Here is a 23340-nt window from a genome sequence, read left to right as displayed (position 1 = left end):
AGTGGCTGCAACAGCCAGAGCTGACAAAGCTCAAGTTAGGGACCTCGAACTCTGTCTGGGTCTCCCACATGGATGGTGGGAGACCCACTTGGAATATCTTCTGTCTGCTTTCCCAGGTACATCAGCAAGTAGCTGAATCAGAAGAGGAGCAGCTGGGACCCGAACTGGTATCCACATGTGATACCTGCATCCCAGGTGGAGGCTTTCCCTGCTATGCTCAGTGCCTGCAGATTCTTCACTGACTTTGACAACGCCAACCATGACAAATGAGGTATCGGATTTTAAATTCTTTTCAAAAATATATTTGAAAGTTTGTTTCAGAGGGAGGGAGGGAGAGAGAGAGAGAAAGAGAGATGGAAAGACAGAGAGAAAGCTCCTGTCAACTGCTTCACTTCCCCAAAATACAGGATGGGCTGAGGCCAGGCCAGGAGCCAGAGGTGAGAGCCAAACACTTAACCCAGGTCTGCATGTGGATATCAAAGACCCAGTCACTGCAACTGTCACCACTGCTTCTGAGGGTCTGTGTTGGCAGGAAGCAGGGAGCCAGAGCTGGGAGCTGAACCCAGGCACTGTGATGTGGCATCTTAACTACTGGGACAAATGCCTACCCTGAAGGTGCTGGATTTTAGACTTGCCAGCTGAGAGATACTAACCTCTTCCTGACATGCAGGGCTCTCTTCCGTGGGTCAAAGCTAGCACAGGTACTTTCTGGGGCTTGCTTTTCATTTTAAGAAAACATGCTCATCTCCACTTACCCTCAAATGTGCCCTCCCCTGCCCTTGACTTCGCTATGACAGCTCAATCCATCAAAGGCTCATACCTCTTTCTAACACTCTGGGCCAGGAAGGAATTCTCCAAGGAAATCATCACTTACCAACTTGTCCAGGAAGGTGACCATCTCCTAAGAAAGAAAACATAAACACCCATAAAATCAGGCACTGTCGCCACCCACCTCAGTGTTTCCAGATCCCAGGTGCTGTGCTTAGCTTTGCAAGGGGCCAAGTTGTGTCCCCTTAAAGCTCCTGTGTTGATGCTCTAACCACCAATACTGTGGGTAGTAAAGAGGTAGTTGGGAGTAAACTGGGGCTACAGGGTTGGTGGATCGTGATCTAGTAGCTCTGGTGTCCTTGGATGGAGGTTAGATGATGGACACAGAGGGAAAACCACGTGGGACACAGGGTATCCACGGAGAGAAGCCTCAGGTGACACCAACCATGTCCACCCCTGGGGTTCCAGTTTCTAGAACTAAGAGAAAGTAAATTTCCATAATGGAAATCCCTACATAGGATTGGCTTTATTATGGCAGCCCCAACAAAGGAATGCAGGCTTCCAGGATTTCAGCAACCCTGGAAGCAACCACCTTCCCTTCCCAGCATCCTCCCAGCAAACACACAGACTCCTAACAGGTACAGTGGATGCTTCAGTGTGAGTCTGTGCTGTTCCTAGTGGGGCCATGCCCATGGTAGAACAGAAACCCCGGATTTCCCCTGGAGAAGGGACAGAGAAACCACTGCCTTGAACAGCTTGCCAGGGCTATTTGCTTTTCTTTCTGGATGATGTGCTCACATCCCTGGCTCCCCAGAGACATTGTGTTGTAGTACATGGCTGTGGAGTTTTAATGAAGTGTCATCTAGAGTCAGGGCTTAGGCAGCCTATGCACAAGAAGGTGGTAGCAGCATCCTGTTAGGGCCGGGCCCAGGGGAAAGCAGAACGACTGCATGACCACAACAGGTCCCTGTGGGGAAAAGTCTCTTCCACGACTGTGTCTCCCTGCCTCAGTCCTCCCAGACTCCTCTCTCACCTGTCGACAGCTGCTCTCCTGAGTGCCTGAGCTAAAGGGAGGCCTCTGTAGAGATATGTCATGGAGTCCTGGGTCAGCCACCTTCTCTTCCACGGGTGACACTCACGTGGGCTGCAGGAAGAAAGTGGTGCCTCCCAGCTTCAGAGCAGCCGGAAGCTCAGGCAGAACAAACGTGGCAGCCAGGATCACATACTGGTAGTGGGAGAGCTTAACTCACTCCAGACCTAGCTGATGCCCATGTTTCAAACCCATGTTGTCCCCACCCCACTCCTCTCCTCTTCTCTCCTCCATTCCCTCCTCTGCTTTCCTTTATTCTTTCCTTTGCATTCTTTTATTTTTAAAAATAACTTCCAGTCTCTGTGTTCTCCCCATCTCTGTTAACAGCTGAGAACTAATGCTATGTTTTTAACTCTCCAGGTAAATTCCTTCCATCAGGAGTTGCTGAGGTTATTGCTGGTAAAAATACAAAGAGTTAAAAAGCACCTGCAATTCTATTTCTGCCTCTTCTAGAGGCACCTCCTAAATAGGTGGGCAGACCTATTTTTTTTTTTTTTTTTTTGCTCTTCTAAATTAAACCAGAAGACAGAAATTCTAGGACTGCTGGGGGAGAGGGGAATAGGTTGAGAGTTTCCCTACAGCCTTTGTATTCTCTGCCCTACAAGCAAGCAGTAGCACTTGTCCTCTGACAGGGAAAATGAACAATGTGAACCCACTTTCATGAGAAGACACGTGACTTTCTACAACCACGTAACTACCTCCTGGGAAAAGGGGCCTGACCAGTGTTCTGATTCCTCTAGGTATCCAAGCCCCATTCCTGTGCTAAAGTCTCAAGGGCCATGGTAAACCTCTTACTGTCCTCAATTAAAAAAGGAAGCTTCCTTTGGTTTTTGAAAACGAGCCCATGCTGATATTGGTGTGACTACTGTGTTAGCTATGTTCTTTTCCCCAAAGAAAAGGAAATGATTACTAGATGGTGCCTGGGAGTCTTTTTAACACACCCAAGATTCAGATTTTAAAGCTCTAAACCCTTCTTGGGACCGTATTTGGACAGAGCCTTTACCTCAAAGTTAAGTGAGGTCATGTAGCTAGATCCTGATCTAATGGACTTGTTGCCTTAATAAGACAAGACACTAGAGAACTAGCGTACTCACCCTGCATGTGAGCAGGACACCTGGCAAAAGAAATGAAAGTCTCCCAACGAGAAAAAGCCCAGGACCAGAGACCTTCACTGAGGAATTTCACCAAATTTGAAAGTGCTAGTGCCAAGTCTTTACTAACTATTCCCAATTACTGAAACTCATTGTCAGTATTACCTCAATCCCCAAACCAGACAAGGACAACAACAACAAAAGAACAACTACAGACCAATCTCCCTATTGCACATATATACAAAAATTCTCAACAAAATACTGTGTTGTTGAAGTAGTATTTAACTGAGGGATACAAGGATGATTCAACATATGGAAATCAATAAGCGTGTTGGATTAGGTGAACATTTTTTGTACATGCGATAAAAAGGGGTAACCACCCAAGGTTCTTGCTGAGATCTTGACAGGATTTGTAGAGAGAGTATGAGCAAGACTGTGAGCAGCAAGTAGAGGAGGCAAAACTTGGAAACCAAGGAAAGAGTAACAGCCTTGCTTGAAGATGAGCCACTGAGATGCTTCAGCCTGTGTGTGGGGCTGGGGCTGGGGGGTCACACCCTGGGCAGGGAGCATCAATCAAGGCTTTCACTTAGAGATGGAGGCTTGCTGAATTCTGGCGGCTGTGGCTGTGCTGCCGCTTTGCTGCCCAAGTGCCCCTCCACATTTTGCATTGGCTTGAGGGCTGAATGGAGTCCCAGTTCTCCTATCCAGTCTTCATCTCCACCTGCCAGTTCCAAGCAGAAGATGCCTTCTCCTAGATTGATGTGGATACCCTTCTTAGAACTCCCACTGCAGCCTGAAGGCCACACACTGTAGGTCTGAACTACATAGTGTGATTCACCAAAAGGAAGTGATTTTTATAATTTCCAGATGTACAGGTGGAAAAGTAGAACCCCAAAGGGTTCAAATACGTTCTATGTCCCATGAAGTGATGCTCTCAGGCAGCTACCTTAACCTCTCAGTGACCCGGAGTCCTCTTATCAAGGGCTTAGAATAGGACTTGAAACACACTTTATGCTTCCTACATGCTCACTGTCATTGAGTAACATCATTTCAGTTTCCAGGAATAATTTATAGCCCAATGCTGCCCAAGACTGTTCTTCTGGGGTTTCAATGAACATTCAGGGCTTTCAGCCTAAATGAGAAACCCAAGATAATAAAAATGTTATCAATGTTACCCAAAGATCCTTCTTACCTTACATAACACTTCCATGGAATATTCTTCTATTTCTGTAATTAAAAATATAGATGAAACACATTTAATTCACACGATTTAAATTTATCAACTTAAAGAGCCCCTTTGTCAAATAAATTCTTAACTCTTAGGCTGATATATCAATCATCTAGTTGTGTTTTGTTTTCTCTGTTTTTGTCATATCCCTAAAATCATTCCTCTGATCAATATGAAGTATTTTTGATGTTTTATTCCAATAGTTTGAAATCTCAGTCTTTAACCCATATGGATCAAGTTCTGTGCGCAGTTTAAGTCCCTGTTTTCTCACCATTTGCTGAAGACACCATCCTTTCCCTAGTGTGTATTTCTGGCAGACTTGTCACAGATCAGCTAAGCTTACATGCTTGGGTCCTCCCTAAGCCATCAGTTCTGTCTCTCTGGCCCATCAGTTCTGTGACTCTTCATGTTTATATCATAGTGTCTAGTACATAGTACACAGCCTGTAAATTTGTAATATAGTTTGAGCTCAGTATGATGTCAAATGCCAACAGCTCTGTTCTTCCATTTCAAGATTAATTTGTCTCTTCCTAGTGTTTTGTAGTTTCATAGGAATTAAAGAATTCCTTTGTCTATTCCTGAGAAAAAAAAGCGCTAGAGATTTTGACAGAGATTGGATTGCACTTGTAGATTGCTCCGAGGAGAATGGACATTCTAGTAACACTAGCATTGCCAGAAAGCAAAGACACAAAGAAAGAATGAAAACCAGAGAAAACAGAAGAAAAAAATGATCAGAGAAATAACAAAAGAAACACTTCAATAACTGTAAGGTAAACTTACCCAGTACAGTGGGCGGAAAAGACTTACACCAGAGCATAATAACATCGTTATTATTAAGCATAATAACGAGAGTTGAGAAAAAGAGCCTTAACGTGTCAATTGTAAGAGGGGGAAAAACCTAGTGGTTACCTAGGGAAGCTCAGGACTCAAAACAGCCTAGGACTTCTCAATAGCAACAGTGGAAGCTCAAACAGAGTGGGGCAGAGGCTTCCAAGTCTCAAGGGAAAAGAATGTGCAACCTAACACCTACTGTCAGATGGTATGCAATCTGAAATGTGCGGCAGGTACTCTCAATAGGTAGGCTTGACATTAGAATTCAGCGCACATATGATCTTTCCACAATAACTAACATATAAATTAATTCCTCCTATATATATATAGTATATATAATATATCATGTTACAGTTAGAATAAGACAATAATCCTCAGCTGATCCAGGGCAGTTCATTTTCATGTGCTATTAATCATCTCTTTACTTCTGTGTACTAGTCTGAATGTGAAATTATACAAGTAAGTTATTCCTAGAAAATCCAGAGAACAGTGCCATATAGTTGCACATTTTAATATTTAAAAAGCAAGCAGCAGGCATTTGGCTGAACTGTTAAGGTGCTTGCATCCCACATCAGAGGCCTGGGCTCAGTGTCCAGCTCCGCCTCCTGCTGCAGCTCCCTGCTGATACAGACATTGCGAGGCAGCAGTGCAACAGGAATGTTCAAGCACTTGGGTTCCTGCTGCCCACATGGAAAGATGGGTGGAGTACCCAGCTCCCCAGGAAAGCGCTCATTAGCCCTCAGGTGATCTCCCTCGGCATCTCACACTTGCCCTTGATTAGTGCCCCACAGGCAACCCTAGATGCTGCATTAAGAATTTAACCTTACGAGTTGCCATATGATGCAGCTTCTTCTGGGTGCCTGTGTCCCCAAGAATAGAAAGCAGGGACATTGCAGCCCTAGTTACAATAGCAAAAAGGTAGAGGCAACAAGAGGGTCCATCAATAGGTAAGGGAGAAGCAGAATAAAATTTATTAATGCGATGAAACAGTGAGCAGTCATTACAAAGAAAGTCACAGCACATGCAACAATGTGGATGAATTTGATGTTATTGTGTGGGTGGAAGAAGTCAACCATGAAAAAACAAACATTAAGATTCCACTCAGATGAGGTGCCTACAGGAGTGAAACTCATAGAGCAAGAAATCAGGGCAGTGATTGCAGCCATCAGGTATCAGGGGTGGGAAGGTAGAGGAATTGCAGACTTTCAGTTTTGCACAACATAAACATTCTGGAGATCTCGGAGCACTCCGTGTCCCATATGCACAGGAGGCTGCCTTGGGGTCATGAGACTTAGCATTGCCTTTGCTCACTGAGAATGCGGGAGCAGGGACAGCTCGGGTCCCAGAGGCACAGACAGGGGGCACAGCAGGACAGGAGGTATGCAGTCCGGCCCCCTTGGAGGATGGCCCACTCTGACCCTGGCCCAGGGAACACACAGGAGAGCTGCAGCCCTCAGTCAGGTAGAAGACACAGCCATGTGGGCATGCTGCAGGACAATCAACCCACCAGGAGGGGCCGACGAATCTCCATAGCCCTTCATGTCCACAGCAAGAACCCGGTAACCTGCCTGGGCCAGAGCAGGGATCTGGAAAAGAAACAGGTCAGACCCACTCATGTGATCTCCTGACTGTTTGGCAGACCGCTCTGTCCTGTGAACAGCTCAATCCAAAGTGCTGGTGATGCTGTCTGATGGCCTTACTGTGGGACTGCTGGACCTACCTGGAAATGGCGGCCACAGACAGTGGTGAGGTGAGCGCACTGCATAAATGCCATACCAGGCAGCACTTCACCCAGTAAGATCCTTGTGGACATCTCTGTTCTGTGTCAAGATTTTCCAGCAGATGATGTGGAGTCTGCTCTTCCCTAGTGCACAGGTGTCCCCCTAGAGCCATCATGACCTTGGGGTCTACAGCCATTCTCCGCTCCCATATTCCTGAAGCTTCGCTCCCTCTCTGTGGATGAGGTTCCACCACAAGAAGGTTCCACCTTCTTTGCTGCCCCTCCCCCAGGCTGGGCCACCCCTGCTGGATTTCCCCTCCTTTTGCCCTGACTTGAGTGCACCTTCCCCCAGTGCCTTACCTGGTACCTCCAAGAGAACCAGCTCTCAGGAAACCCATGGCAGAGGCACACGGCAGGACCCGAGCCCAGCTCCACAAAATGCAAGCGGACCCCAGGCTGTGGAAGAGAGGGGAGCAGGCAGCAAGGTGGCTCACCAGGACTAGGTACCACTTCTATAGGTGTCCAAACCCAGTCTCCCTCTGAGCACAGCTGCATCTCCCCAGCAGGCTGCCTTCCTAGCTCAAGATCCCATGGTCAGATGAAGATAGAAGAGAGAAGGTGCTGGCCCAGCTGTGCTGGGAACCTAGGCATTTATATATATATTTTTCTGTATCAGAAACCGGGAAAGAAGGTGAGGGGAGACTGGGAATGTTCAGGTACCATCAGAGTTTCCGGGAGGACTGCGATGGGCTCTCAGTGTTGTGCAATGTATCCCTTCCTGGGCTCAGCTATGGCTGTGTTCTCCTCTTTTCCTGGCATGCAGGTGGCATCCTCCAGAACCACCTCCTCCCTCATTATTGCTGCAGGCAGGGGACTGAGTCCTGGTCAGCAGCTTATTAATGAAGGAAATGTGTGCTCTGCTCAGGGCTCAGATAAACCTGAGATGATTTGCCACTGTTCCCTAAAAACATGTCGAAAACTTAATCCTCAGTATACCCACATATGGGTCTTGAAAGCTCTCTTGTCATTAATGGATTGTTTCAGGAGCAGGTTCGTGACTGCATTAGGAGGTCTGCATCAAAAGCCAGCCTGGGCACTTCCTGCCCTCTCTCTCTCCTTTGCTCGTCTTTCTGCCTCCAACATGGGACAATGCAGCCCGAAGACCCTTACCTGATGCTAGTCCCTTGACTGGACACTTTAGCTTCCAGAACCTGAGGAATACCTTTCTTTTGTTTCGTAATTCCCCAGTTTGTGGCATTCTGTCAAAGCCACACCAAATAGACTGAGAGCTCTGATGTTTAGCCTTCTGCTGTCCCGTCTGTACCTGACTGCACTGGACAGCAGCAAGCAGAGGCCGGGGTGTGAGAAGGGCTAGCACGTGGCACTGTGACTTAGGCATGACACACACTTGATGTAAACACATCCTCCCATACACTTTATCTCTAGATGACCTACAAGGCCAATATACTGGATTGCTATGGGAATGCTTGAGCTACTGTATTGTTTAGAGAGAGGGTCAGTACAGCTGCCCATTTTCCCCTCTCATTTTTTTTATTAATTATTTTGCATTATGTTACAGTTTCATAGGCTCTGGGAATCCCCCCCACGCCCCTCCCCCCTGGTGGCTTCCTCCACCTTGATGCAGTATTATAGTTCAAATTCAATCAAGATTCTTTCCTTGCAAACTTATACCAAGTATAAAGTCCAGCTATTTATTGTCCAGATGGGTTGAACAGTCTCTTGGGGAGACCATTTTTAAAAACTGTATTCACTTATGAGACAAAGAGGAAGTGAGACAGAGAGCTCCCACCCATATTTCACTCCCCAAATGCTCCCAACAGCCCGGACTTGGCCAGGCGAAAGCTGAGAACAAGGAGCTCAATCCAGGTGGTGACAGGAACCGCAATTACTTGAGCCATCCCTGCTGCCTCTCAGGAGCTGCATTAGCAGGAAGCTGGAATTGGAGGCCACGGGTGACCATGGACCCTAGGCAGTGCAAGGTAGGATTCCTGCAGCCTAACTAGTGCAGCTTACACCGCCAGGCTGAATGCCCACTCCCAACCCAGATACTCTGATACATGATTGGTTGAATTCGTGGAGACAGAACTAATGATACGGAGGGCCATCTGGACTCACCTTTATAGGCACGTAGCCATGGCTCACGTCACTCACGCTGCAGGGGGCTGGCAGAGGGGTAGCCGCGTGGAGAAGCTGGAAGCACAAAATGTCCAGTAAAACAACAGAAGGTCCCTTTCCCAAGTTCTCAGGGTGGGTGTGCAAATTCCAGAAGAAAGCTCTGAGGTGATTTTGGCCACTGCTGAATCTGCCTCCCTCTCAGTCAGACCTTAAAACAATGTTTTGTCTGCCAAATGGGGGTCCCCAAGAGAATGTATGAGCAAAGCCCTTGACTGTTACCAATGGTGCATCGCAGAAGCCAGAAAGAAGCATTGCTTGTTCTACACCCCTGAGATACTAGACTTTCATAGAACTCTTCCCTGCAGCAGTTCCTCAGTTGGTCCCCCAAGCAGATGTTGGCACCAGCAAAGATGCAAAGTCTCAGCCATCCTGTCAATGTGCACCTCCACTGAAAGGCTTCTCCCTCCTGTTGACTAAAAATAAAAGGCTACATCCACACCTTTGCTGGAGTCAGCTCACACTGCCACAGCCACGTACCAGCCAGAAGGCTTCAATCAAATATTTACTTCCTCACACTCTGGAGGCTGGAAGTCCACAATCAAAGTGGTCAGCAGGGTGAATGCCTCTGAGCTTGCTGGTGGCCAGCTCCTCCCCTGTCCTCACATGGTCCTGTCTCTGCCTGGCCATGTTCTCATCTCGGCTTGCAAGGACACCAACCATGGTGCACACGGGCCCCCACCCTGCTGCATTTGAACTTCAGCATCTCCCTAAAGGCTCTGCATCCAGATGCAGGTGTATTCTGAGGAACCAGGGGTTAAGGCTTCAACACAATCTTGTCTATAACAGACTTTGGCCTACAGGTGTCTGTCCAGTCCTGTGGGGTCCCATGCATCTTCCACAAACCTTGTCTCTGGACAAGGTCAAGGTGAGCAGGAAAGTTCCTAAGGAACAAGTCTTTAAGGGTGACTTTTGTAACCTGCTGGATTGGTTTCTCTGAGTCAGGAGTGACAGAGGACACAACCCTGAGCTCATGGGAGGGGATGTTTCATGGTGCCTGAGCCCAGCTCCTGGACATGCAAACTCCAGCTGCTCTGCTCAGCATCCTCAGCCCAGGTGTACAACCTGAGAAAGAAGTGCCCGTCCTTAGTGACCCTGCTTTCTGACCTCTAAAATGGAGACACAAAATCTGCCTGCCAGCTGGGCATCCCCCAAAGAGAAAATAGAATGGGAGGCCACAACATATTTGGTGTCTGAGAAGGACCAATGTGGTGGTGGTAGTGGTGGTAGTGGTAGTGATAGTGGTGGTGGTGGTGGTGATGGTGGTGGTGGTGGTGGTGGTGATGGTGATGGTGGTGGTGGTGATGGTGGTGGTGGTGGTGATGGTGGTGGTGGTGGTAGTGGTGGTGGTGGTGATGGTGATGGTGGTGGTGATGGTGGTGGTGGTAATGGTGGTGGTAGTGGTGGTGATGGTGGTGGTAGTGGTAGTGGTGGTGGTGGTGGTGGTAGTGGTGATAGTGGTGATGGTGGTGGTAGTGAACTCCCACCCACAGGCCCCCAGGAATCCTGGCTGTGCAAGGCATACCACACTCACGGAGCTCTTCTCCCTTGCTGCCTACAGGCAATGCTGGGCAGCATGCCTCTGCTCATACGGAAAGTTACCTGTACCCCGGTGACCTTCTCCAGCTCCCCCAGGGCTGCATCAGTGTCACGGGCAAGGATGGTGACCATCCCCAGATCACGGGCTGGCTTCAGGTTACTCCCGAAGTCATCTAAGAAGACAACCTGAACCCAAAACAGCATGGACACAGGTATTACTCACCAACAAGAGACATGTTCTAACACAAATATATCATGACAAGTAGAATAGCGGCTTTGTTAATCAAGAAATGTAAAACATCTTATTGTGTAAACATACAGGTGAATATACCCTCACACATCCAACTAGCTCCAATCAATCCTAAAACTGCAAGAAGACTTGGGGCTAGCATGGATATGAACTTGTTAAGACAACATGAACATCCCCCTGAAAATATCCTGAATGAACAGACACATCTGGGAAAGTGTCATGGGGACAGATAAGAAAGTAAGCTTAAAGTCACAAAAGGGAGATGGCTTAGGACTAGAAAAGAAATAGACACATCTATGAGATAGACGAGTTCAGAAATAGATGTAAACACAAATGAGGATTTAGTGTCTAATAAAAGTGCCATGTCCATTAGGAGAGGGATGGTGCGGGCATGACTGATGAACAGGAAAAAAGTGGATCCAGACTTCGCATCTCACCCCAAAATAAATTCTGAATGGATCAAAGACTGTAAAAAAGATTTTCTAAGACCTTGAACATCATTGATAAAAGCATGGGTACATTTATTTATAACCCTGAATAGGGTGGCCTAGAATGCTTTCTTTTTGTAGAAAAAAAAAGATTTATTTATTTATTTTAAAGGCAGAAGTACATAAAGAGAGGGAGAGAAAAACACAGAAAGAGAGAGATCTTCCATCTAATAGTTCAGTCCCCAAATGACCATAATGGCTGGGGCTGGACCAGCCCAAATCCAGAAGCTAGAAGCTGCTTCCCAGGGCTGCTATACCAATAAACTGGGGCTATTTTCCAGTGCTTTTCCAGGCCACTAGCATAGAGCTAGATGGAAGTGGAGCAGCCAGGACTCGAACTAGAACCCATATGAGATACTGGGGGTCACAGGCCATGGCTTTACCTGCTATAAGGGTGGCTTAAAATTGTGTGCAGCTCATTCACTCTAGAATTCATGGTGGGAAGATAGACAGACACACGAGTGTGTTTAAACCTAAAGCTGATCCTAAATGCTGGAATGGGCAGAGACTAGGGGAGGGGCACAGACCTGGGGGAGCACAGCAAGGACTGCCAAAGACAGGAACGTGGTTGGTTCTGCTTGCCCTGTGGATGGGCCAGGGCTAACGAGAGTGGGTAGAAATGGGAGGAAGGGGAGCTTCATCTTGCTGCAACCTCTTCTGGAGATGCCAGCAGGGGCACACAGTGTGCATGGTGTTTTAGGATAGGCAATCTCTGAGGAAGTGTGACGCAAAGGCTTGAAGTGGGTGAGGGTTCCCGGTAGGAGGCTATGGTACAATGGAAGCCCATCCCACTCATCCTTCGTTAGGGGACCCAGGCGGACTTTGAGGCCATGGCAAAACATCCCAAGGTCTCTGATTCTTCGTAAGTCAGCTGAGGCAACAGGCCTAATCCTTTAGATAATGATACTAATTTGATGAAAGTCCTATGAGAGCCATTCCAATGGGCCACGTGTGACTCTCCAGTAGAACTTCCTAGACTGAGGGATAAATAAAAGTCATGGCTGAGAGAAGCAGACCCAGAACTGTGCTGCCAGGCCACCTGCTCACTTCCCTATTTTTTTTTTTGGTTGCAGTACTCTGAGACCTTCTTCTACCCTTGCCAATCACCCCAACGCACCTCACTGGGGCTGGCTTTCAGGGTGTCCAGCAGCAGCTTGTAGATCTGAGGTTCAGGCTTTACCATCCCAACCTGACATGACTCGACCAGGACATCAAAGTGTGGGCGCAACTTGCACATCATCCGGGCCAGGCTGTCTCTGTCAGGGCTATCTTCCAGCCAGTTGTTGGTAAGGATGCAGGTTTTGAATCCTGAGCAAAAAGTCCATGGTAAACATGCAGGCAGCTCCACTCTACCCTCCCACGCTCCAGATATCCTACGGGGCCCCAACAATGGGGCTGAGTAGGTTCTGGCTCATTTGCATTCATCTATGACTTGCCCTCAGTGGGCAAGTTGGAAAGATATTATCTTTCCCTATACGCATCTGCTGACAGTGATCTTGGAATATTTGTGTACATGAAGGGCTTTCAGAAGCCCAGGAGGAGAAACGACCTCTCCCAGTCCCTTGTAGAGCAGTGTTTTGACAACTTACCAGCTCCTTTGATCCTTCCCAGCTGTGAGTTAGGCAGAGATAACCACACCATCACATATTTACAGATGAGCAAGCCAAAGTTCAAAGTTACAAGCTAGCCAGAGCTACACAAGGAAGTCCAAAGTTCCATCTGGGCCATGCTATTTCAAACACTGATTAGTCCTATTTCCAAACCCTTGCCTTGGCTGTCTGAAATTGCATTATGAAACCAGGCAAATGCAGATACCATTATCTCTGGCCTTTTTTAAATGTGAGATTGATTTATTTGGAAGGCAGAGTGACACAAACAGAGTGAAAGATAGAGACCTTCGATTTGCTGGTTTATTTCCCAAATGGCTACAACAGCCATGACTGAGACAAGCTAAGCCTAGGAGCTGGGAACTCCAGTCAGGTCTCAAATGTGAGCAGAAGTGGTCCAAGTACTTGGTCATTATCTGCGCCTTTCCAAGCACATTAGCAACAGATGTAGCAGATCGGCTACTCATCCAGAACTTGAGCAATACACTCTAGGACAGGATGCCATTGTCACAAGTCACAGTTTAACCTACTGTGCCACAATGTCAGTGCCTATCCCCTGGCTTTATCTGCCCCATTAGTGAAGGTGAGGACCAGGTAATGTTGGAAATGGGGCATGAAGGAGTTGATAGTGATCCCTTCTCATGAGGGAAGGTTCTACACTTTTGAATCTAAGTCTCCCCAAAATGTATGTGGCAAACTTCATCACCAAGGTAGCACCCTTGGGAGATGGGAACCAAAGGAAGATGATCAGGCTGTACAAGCATCACTCACAGGGTAGATGAATGCAAGTTATGACAAGATTTGAGGCTGCAGTTGGAGGTCCTGTTTTCTGATGCATTCACCCTTCTTTGCCATTGTGCCTTCTATCATGGTGTGACACAACATGCAGGCCCTTGGCACACACAGTTCCTTCCATCCTGAATTTCCTAGCCTCCAGCACTGTAAGAAACCAATCTGTGCTCTTCACAAATCACTGAGGCTCAGGTAATCTGTGATAGTAACACCAAATCAACTAATACAGAGAACAGGTACTGAAATGCGAGACTACAATGTAACAAGTACCTGAAAATATGGAAGTAGGTTTGGAACTGGGAAACATAGTGGCTCGAAGAATCTGGAAGAACAACCTAGCAAAAGCTTAGACTTTCATGAAATGAACATTAAGGGCAACTTTCGTGAGTGCTTGGAAGATGAGAGCTGTAGGGACAACCTAACACTTGAGGATTACCAAAGTGATAACATTGAAGTGATAGAAACACGGATCATTGGGGCCAGTGTCATGGCATAGTAGGCTGAGTTTCTAGCTGCAATGCCAGCATCTCAGTTGCTCCACTTCCTATCCATCTCAGCTGTCCCAGCTGCTCCACTTCCTATCTATCTCCCTACTTGTTGCTTGGGGGCAGAGGGCAGCAGGGGATGGCTCAAGGCCTTGGGACTCTGCACACACACGGGAGACCTGGTGGAGGCTGCTGGCCCCTGGCTTTGGATCAACTCAGCTTCAGCCATTGTGGCCATCTGGGCAGTGAACCAGCAGTTGGAAGATCTTTCTCTCTGTGTCTCTCCTTCTCTATCTAACTCTGTATTTCAAATTTAAAAAATGAAGTAAATCTTAAAAAAGAGAGAGAGAGAGAAAGAAATGTGGACCATCCAGGCTATTCAGGTCTCAAGTGGAAATGAAAATACTAAAAACTAGAATAAGAGTCGTCCTTGTCATATGGTTGCTAAGAAGTTGCAAAAGTATGTACAGATTATAGCACTCAGTGGAGGCTGAATTTAAGAACAATGAACCAGTATATTTGGAAGACATAACCCAAGCAGTAAAGCTTTTAAGGTGGTACATAGCAACAAGTTGAGAATTGGGGCCTAATGTGAGGGTTTTATACCTTGAAGATTGGCTTTCATGGAGGATTAATGCTGATTATAAAAGAGCTTGAGTCTGTGAATTGGACATCAGACTCTCCTAGTTCATATCCTCTCTTGCCCTCCCACTTCCCGTCATGGATAATACAGAACAAAGGCCCTTGCCAGAGGTGGGACTGTCCATTTTGGGCTTCCCAGCCCCTCAGTCCTGCAGGAAATAAATCTGTGTTCTTTAAAAATCATCCACATCTCAGTTACAGCCTGAGACAGAGGGTTAAGCCACAACCACATAAGTAAAAGGTAATGGTAACAAACAGGAATGGCTTCAAATATGCCCAGGAAAAAGAGCTGGGCAGTGACACTAAATAAATGCTTACAGGATGAACGTGACCGCACGCCTCAGACCAGTGGACCTTAGCCCCGGTCCATCAGCTCACACCAAACTCAGAGGGTGAGAATGTCAAAGCTGCCTAAGGGACCTTGTTGACTAAGCCTTGTGGCCAGAAGTCAGGAATGCACACCACTACTAGTACCCCTGGAAGGAGAAAATGCTCATCAGGTAGCCACTGGCACAAATTACTTTGTTGGATGAAGTCCTGTTGTTTGCCCAAGGATTCTAATAGCACTGCTTTTTGTCATTTGGAAAAGCTTGCCATGGAGCCATGTGTTAAGAATGTGTTTCCTTGAGACCTAGGAGATCTGTGCTCTCCAGACACACTTGGCTGTACTCTGAACCTAACCCTCTTGAAGGTTCTGGTATGGTTGGATCAGACAATGGCCAGAACTGGACCCTTACCCTTCTTTCTGAGCATGTCAGCTGCCTGAAGCATGGGGTAGTTGATCTTCCTTGCTGAAATCGCCTTGCTGAAGATCTGATTAATAGAGAAATTCTCGGGCAGGTGGAATCCAATGGCCTTCGAACGTTGCCTGCAGTTTTCTTCCATGAGGGGTGCCCACTGTAAGAGTGAATTGGTGGTGGATTGGTGGTCAGTTGCTGCAACACTCAAAAAAACTTTGTCAATATCTGCTAAATCCAAACATCTACATTCTCCTTACCATAGCATCCCACCACTGGACATAGACATGAATGCACAGCCCTCAGAAGACACAGATTGAAAATGCTTATAGCTGCACCATCTCTAAGAATCTCAAAGCTAATACTACTCAAATATCTGCAAGCAGCAGGGTGGACAGCTGTGGTATACTTATTCCCTATCACTGCTGCAGTACCCTAGATGCTGTGTCTTTGCTGTAGCCAAACAGAAAAGGCTGGGCAGTTCCCCAACACTCACATGTATTTCTCATGGTTCCAGAGTGTACATCAAGGCACCAATAAATTTAGTGTTTGGTGAAGGTGCAGTTTGTGTTTCATAGGTGGTATCATCTTGCTTTCCTGCTTGTGGACGAAGCGAGCTGACATCTCATTTATGAGGGCACTAATCTCATGCATGAGGGCTCTACCCTCATCACCCTTTTACTTCCTGTAGGCTCCACCTCCCAACACTACCACCTCGAGTCAGGATTTTAATCTACCAAATCTGGAGCAGGGGAGAGACAAACTTTCAACCATAGGAAGTCCCCCAAATTGGACATTATCAATGCTTATTATTACTGTTATAGGTTGACCTGTACCCCCTCAAAACTTGCATGGATCTTGCAATGTGACTCCATCTGAAGAGAAGGTTTAAAAAGGCAATTAGGATGAGAGGAAGCCATGAGAATGTATCTTAATCCAATGTCATTGGTTTCCCCATAAGGAGAGATTAGAATTCAGACACAAACAAAGACACAAACAAAGGAAAGACCATGTGAGGACATGCAAAGAAGTAGGCTGTCTGCAAGCATAGGAGAGAGGCCTGAAAACAAACTAAACCTGGGATGGTTGGGCATCGTTAAGACCATCTTGTGATATCGAAGTACACGAGACAGGGCTCATGCTCTGCTTCCAATTCTAGCTTCCTGTTAATGTGCCCTGGGAAGAGCAGATGATGGTTCATGAAAATAGGCCCCTGTCATCCACATGAGAGACTCAGATCGAGTTCCTGGCTCCTAGCATTGACATACCCCAATACTGACTATTGTAGTACATGAGGTGCCTTCCCCCACCCTATCTTTTAAGTAAAAATTAATTAACTAATTAATTAAAAATGTAAAAAAAGAAACAAACCTGCTATCACTTTGATCTGGGACCCCCCAGTCCCCTGAACTGTGGAAAACTTCCGCTGTATAAGACATTCATTCTGTGGAAAATTTTTTGTTAGCCCACAATGAAGTAAATATTTTTGTCACTGCAAAATTTCTATGTTGAAGTCCTATGCACGAGGATGATGGCATTTGTAGGCAGCCTTTCAGGGAGCACTCAGATCCCTTAGGAATGGAACTGGCCTTGTAACAAGACATGAGGTAGCTTGCTTTTTATCCTTTCCTCTGCTTTATATCAGGTGATTTTACAAGGAAGAAGGTGCTCCTAGACACTGAACCCATCTTGATCTTGGACTTGCCAGCCACCATAACTCTGAGACATGAATGTTTGTTGTGTATGTCAGCTAGTGTATGATACAACTGTTACAGCAGTCCAAGCTAAGAGGCACAGGCTTGGCAAATTAAAACATGCACTGATAGCAAAATGGATTGTATATGCAAATTACATACACCCTCAAACTGAAAACTCCCCAAATGCCCTGAGGAACAGACTGATGCATAAGCACCCAGTGGAATGTCGTGCAGCAATGAGAACTGAACTATTTATAGCTGTATGCAAAAACATCTGTGATTCCTAAAAGCCCACAGATGGGGTGGGCTTTTTAAAAAGTTGTTATTATGGGGAGTCCCAAGTTCCCAATCAGCATGGTAACTGGCTGTGATTCTAAAATTTTAATAAGATACAGTGTTTTATCTGTGTGTGTATAAGTAGATTCTTATCAATAACCTTGCTTTTTTAGAAAGGCATTGTTAGAACCAAATGGTGTTACAGGCTGAGCACTTTGTCAAAATACACACACACACAAACACACACAAAACAAAGAAACAAACAAAAGCTCATGACTGTAGTCACAAGAACCACTATCACTTAGTGAATAACCTGCTTTGCGCCAGTTACCGTGCTAAGCGCCATTCCGTATTTCCCCCGTATTTCCCAACGACAGGTGAAATAGAGAGTATTTTCATGCCCATTTTGCAGACGGCCAAATGGAGACTTTGAGAAGTGAGGTAATTTGGTCACACTGCAAGTAGGAACTAAGGTTCAAAGTCCTCTTCCCACATCCCCTCCACCCTGCCCTGCCCCATTATAGTTACTGAATTAACAAATCAGGTGGCCTTGTTTTGGCTGAAGTAGCTCCAAGTATCATAGATCTTCACGGACTTGAAAATTTCTCTCTGGTTGGTCCAAATCAGTGTTACATACAGCTTCATTAGAATGTGTCTGCAAGCCTTCTAGGTCAGTCCTGAGAGTGACTCATCCTGGTGAAGACATGGCCCACAGACAGTGCAGGCACCAGGCAGGTGGCAGAGGACACCTTCCTGGGGCGTCGGAGCCCTGCATCCTCACCTGGGCATGTGTGATCTCTCCTCTCATGAGGCGGACAGTGATACCATCTGGACCTCCTTTCAGGAAAGATTCATTCAGAAAACCTCTAGAAAACACCAAAGAAAAGAACAATGGTGACATCATGAACATAGTGGCGATTTCACAGTGGCTGCAGACAGGGGGCAGGCATGGTTCCTTGTTTATAGTCCTGTCTTTGTGAAGTGCCTGCATGCTGCCAGGCACTGTCACATGCAAAGGTCAGCTTGATCCCACTGGAAGTCCCCCAGACATGGACATGAGCCTGCAAACTAAATGCTCAGTGCTCACAGGAGAAGGGGCTCATGGGAGGCCCCCTCACTCATGCCGCTCTTCTTGGAGGAGCTTCCTGCTCTACCATTTAAGGGAGCCTTTCCAGACTGGACACTGGACCCCATCAATGAACCACCCCAAAGGACCTTTTCATAGTTTATACTCCTCAAAAGGAATGGACAACTTCTTATTTCTGGATTTGATTGGGTCTATATCATGTCCTTTTTATTTTCATCTCACTTTGCAGTTTTGAAAAAACTTTCAGTGTGAAGGGAGCAATAACACTCCCTGCCCCCAATTTCCTGTGTGGCAGTTCTGGCATTTCAGGCATTTCAGGCCCGGACGATGGAAGAGACAGGGTCTTTACACAGGTGATTAAGTTACAGGAGATCATTCAGGTTTGCTGCAAGTCACCAGACTGAAGTGTCCTTCTGGGAAGAGGACAGGGGACACAGACCCACACAGAAGGCAGGCAACATGAAGACATAGGGAGAGGCCGCAGTAGAGACAAGCCCAAGCCTGCCACTGCTCAGTCTTGGATACCTAAGTTCCAACTCTGAGACTGGATAGAGTGTTACAGCTGTCCCAGTAAACAAATCCACTAGGCCTTTTGTGCTCTGAAGTTAGGAGTCAGCAAACAAACATTGCCAAGTTCGGAATTTTGCAAGAATCAAGCACCTTGTACTATAGCCACATTCCAGTTTTGTTTTAATGTTTAATTTTTTTTCATTTACTGGAAAGGCAGAGTGACAGAGGGAAAAAGAGACACATTTCCCTTCCACTCATCCACTCTTCAAATGCCTCTGACAGCCAGGACTGAAGTCAGGAGTCAGGAGCACCACCCAGGTCATCTGCACAGGTGGCAGGGACCCAAGCATTTGAGCTGTCATAGGCTGCCTCCCAGGACACATGAGCAGGAAGCTGGATTGGAAGTGGAACATGCAGGACTCAAGCCCAGCACTCTGATAGGGGCTGTGGGCACCCAAAGCAGCAGCTTAACCACTGTCTCAGGTGCCTGCCCCACATTCCAGTCTAGAACATTCCCTGTCCCTTAGAAAGATGCCATGAGCCTTTCTGAGCTGCTGCAATGCACAGTTCAACCCAGCAGCCTATCACGGGGCACCTGAGGTGTGCAAAGTGCTGTGGCAAAATGCAATCCTGCTCTTGGGAGCTGAGAATGGAACTAGGGAGATGATATACCAATAAATAACAACAGTACCTTGGCTGAATGAGGTGCCAAACACAAAGCAATTTAGCCTGGAGAGGAACAAGAGGAGCAGGGAGGAATACATTACAGAGGAAGAAGATGCCACTGGGTCTAGACATCAGAAGGCGGGGATGAGGAAAAGATGATAAAAGAGGAGGAAGAAGAAGACATTGGAGAAAAAAGAAACTTCTGGGCATCCCACATTTCAAGCATACTTTACAAGTTAGTGAACAGTGAAGGAGCTGTCACAATATAAGAAATTGGTGAACCTGGGGCAGGGTTCAGCCTGATGGTTGAGACCTGGCTTGGGACACAGCATCCCACTGGAGTCCCTGGGTTCAAGTTTCGGTTCTGCTCTAGTTTCCAACTTCTTCCTACTGCACATGGTGCATGGGAAGCGGCAGGTGGTGAACCTGGCAGTGGGTCCCTGGCCATATCCCTGGGGGATGTGACTTGACTGACATGAGGCTGACTCCAGGCTCTCAGCTTCAGCTGCCCAGGCCTGGCCCCTGGAAACATTTGAAGAGTAAACCAACATTTAGACTGACAGTAGGCTTGTGCTCTACCCCTTAGACTGTCAGAAGATGCAGTGGTCAGAGTCTTCAAACCTAGTTTACATGACAAGGTGGCAGAAAGTGTCTCAGAAACAGAGAACTGACAGCTTATTATCACACACCTTTCAGGAAAAAGAAAAAGAAAAAAAGACGTCGAATTTACTTAGATCATAGTTTAAAAAAATCTTATATGCTGAAAAGATAATTTTGTCAAGAGTTTTTTATTTTACAGGGAGGAGAGACACACACAGAGAACTTTCATCTACTAAGTCACTGCCCAGATAGCCTCAATGGCTGGAATTGAGCCAATCTGAAGGCAGGAGTCAGGAGCTTCTTCCAGGGTCTCCTACATGGGTGCAGGGGCCCAAGGACTTGAGCCATCCTCTGCTGCTTTCTCAGGTCTTTAGCAGGGAGCTGGATTGAAGTGTAGCAGCCAGGACAGGAACCTGCACTATGAGTGTCGGCGCCACAGGTACGGGCCTAGCCTACTACCCCACAACGCTGAACACAGGAATTGTGATGTTAAGACAGCAAACTTCTGGGAACTGAGATATCAAAACAATTCCATTCACCATAGCATAGGAAAACAAAGCAAAATATCAGATATAAAATTAGTGAAAAAGATGCCGAAGACTTCTCTGAAAACAACAACATTAAGAGAAATTAAAGGTTTCAGTGTGCGGGGTTATATTTCAAGCTCCAGGATTGGAAGACAGTATTCCTTATAGTATTCTTACAGTATCGCAAGGCAAAAGTTTTTACTCAGGTGACAGATTTCATTGAATCATAATCAAAATTTTCCCAGGTGGCTTTTTGTTTTTCCTTATAGCTGCAACTCTACTCGGTGAGTCTTTTCCATTCTGACAGGTTCCTCTTTTTCAAGCAGGAATTTAACTTCCTAGGTGCCCATTTTGCAGTATCAGGCTTTGGGGGTTTCTGTTGCCTGCTGCCCTTCCTAAGCGAACCGGCAGCGCTGCGGGTGGAACTAACTTGGCACGCCTCTCTGTCACCCAACTCTTTAGAACACCAGAGAGCTGCAGACAGCTCAGTAATTACCTTCCAATACTCCGAAGAAGTGCAATTGTGGAGTCTTCAGCAAGCTTTAATTACTCGGCGTTTATAACACAATGGACCCACTCACAGACACCGGCAATTCAGGGTCAGCTAATAACTTTAACCTTCTGCTGAGTTTTCGCCCTTGCAGCGATCTGAAACCCTGTTCGGCTTTCAGAAAGCCACCTGCTCTGGCGCAGCCCAAGTGCTGCCGGCGGGCTCCCGGGACCCTTACCTGGGCAGCGCCAGGGCGTCCTCGGCTCTGCTGAAGGCGCTGGCAATCGAGGGCAGTGCCAGCACCCCGTCCAAGTCGAACACCGCCGCGCGCAGCGCCATGGCGGCCTGTGCTGCAGCCTCTTTCCCAGATGCCCAGCACGAAGACTCGGCCGGGTTGGGCCTCGGGTTCCGGGCTGGGCCTCGGGTGTCCGGGCTGGGCCTCGGGTGTCCGGGCTGGAATCCTATTCCCGCCCCTGCTCCGCCTCCCAGGCAGGGCCACGTCCCATTGACCCGCCTCTGCTCTGCCGCTGTCCCGGCTCCCAGGAGTTCCCTGGCTGCGGCCCTAGCGACCGTGACCATCAACCAATGCGCTGGGCCTCTGACCTAGAACTCCACCTCCAAATGCAGTGCCTTAAGTTTGGTCAAAGGTCTGCCGGCACCCCTGCATCGCTGGCTTAACAAGACTGGCCCAGACTTTGACCCTCCTGAGAAGTGTCAGGGCTCGCAAATTTAAAGAGAGACTCTGTCATTAAATGTTTGATCCTGTTGACAGGTTCTGTAAACAGCTTTACCCGATTCCTGTCTGTGTACAGATCTTCCTGTGCCAACTGCTCCCCCAGGCTCTTAGCCAATGCAAAGCTCCAGGAATGTGTGCCAGCCCCGTGCTACTTTGATTCCAAGCTCTTGTGCAAATGAGCTTCAGGAGAAACACATTTGGGCTGTGTCCCTTGTACACATTCTACTTATGATAATGCTGCCAAAAAGTGGATGAGATTTGCATTTCATCAATGATTTACCCTAAAAATGTGTCCCTTTGGGAGACCCCCTGAAAAGTGCCTGGTAGCGTTTTCAGCACCCTCAGGCCCACGTAAGTATATGTCCACCAATTTAAAAAAACCTGCTTTCAGCCTGCTGTTCTGGGGGCATCAGCCCAGGGCCTGGCTCAGTCTCCAGAGAGCGAGATTTGGCTTTTGAATTTATCTGGGATATTGCCCACCACTGAGCTATGAGAGTGGTGTGCACAAGTGTCAGATGCCTTAGTGAAGCCAGCAGGGATCTAACTCTTGTCAACCGGGTCATCAGGAAAGAGGAGTTCTGTGTGGGTTGGTTTGCCCTTAGAATGTGTGCTGAGAGTTCTGCTCTGCCTACTAGTCCCTTCTGGGATCCTGCAGCAGGCAGCCGTTACCAGAATGGTCAGCCATGCCACAGGTTGCAGCAAGAACTAAGGAAAAAAAGACCTGACTTTGGAACTGGAGAACAGTGAGTGACCCTTAGGAAACAGCATCAGTGGAGGTGGGTAGAAGGTGGGTTACCCTGGGTCTGAAGACCAGAGTGTTCAGTATAGGAAAGTAGGCACTCAAGAAGTTGAATTTTATTTAGGAAAGAAAGAAAGAAAGAAAGAAAGAAAGAAAGAAAGAAAGAAAGAAAGAAAGAAAGAAAGAAAGAAAGAAAGAAAGAAAGAAAGAAAGAAAGAAAGAAAGAAAGAAAGAAAGAAAGAAAGAGAAAGAAAGATTGCAGCCTGAGTTTCATAGCATGAGATATTTGGGCTCCTGACTTGCACCCCAGGTTTCTTACTCCTCATCCCCCAAATGTCGAATCAGCCTCTAGAATTTATCATGACCACAACAAAGCTCCACCTGCATCTCACAGCATACTCCCCCTCTCACTAAGTGGCGTGCCCATCGATGCACTTGCTTAGTCCAAAGAACTTGGAGTTGATTCCTGATCCCTGGCTCCAAGATAGCTAATCAGCATGTTCTTGAACCTAAGAGTTGCCAGCTAATTGGAACAAAGGTAGCAGCTCCCT

At 47.0% G+C, this 23340-nt stretch overlaps 1 protein-coding gene across 1 annotated transcript in view; it reads right to left on the bottom strand.

Moving 5' to 3' along the window:
* The window catches only part of EPHX2 (epoxide hydrolase 2), a 34780-nt gene extending 13065 nt beyond the window's left edge, over nucleotides 1–21715 (bottom strand). Inside the window, exons 1-10 of the mRNA XM_004579085.4 lie at nucleotides 21553–21715; nucleotides 18216–18300; nucleotides 15462–15621; nucleotides 12316–12506; nucleotides 10524–10646; nucleotides 8865–8939; nucleotides 7089–7184; nucleotides 6516–6594; nucleotides 4142–4176; nucleotides 875–901 (exon numbers count right to left, since the gene is read on the bottom strand). Of these exons, the coding sequence (XP_004579142.2) occupies nucleotides 875–901; nucleotides 4142–4176; nucleotides 6516–6594; nucleotides 7089–7184; nucleotides 8865–8939; nucleotides 10524–10646; nucleotides 12316–12506; nucleotides 15462–15621; nucleotides 18216–18300; nucleotides 21553–21653 (972 nt within the window). The 5' untranslated portion in view covers nucleotides 21654–21715. The remainder of the gene's footprint in view (nucleotides 1–874; nucleotides 902–4141; nucleotides 4177–6515; nucleotides 6595–7088; nucleotides 7185–8864; nucleotides 8940–10523; nucleotides 10647–12315; nucleotides 12507–15461; nucleotides 15622–18215; nucleotides 18301–21552) is intronic.
* Nucleotides 21716–23340: the final 1625 nt, after the last annotated feature.

Source organism: Ochotona princeps, chromosome 11 (genome assembly GCF_030435755.1).
Source record: "Ochotona princeps isolate mOchPri1 chromosome 11, mOchPri1.hap1, whole genome shotgun sequence".
Lineage (NCBI taxonomy): Eukaryota > Metazoa > Chordata > Mammalia > Lagomorpha > Ochotonidae > Ochotona > Ochotona princeps.
This window is presented reverse-complemented; position numbering and strand designations above follow the sequence as displayed.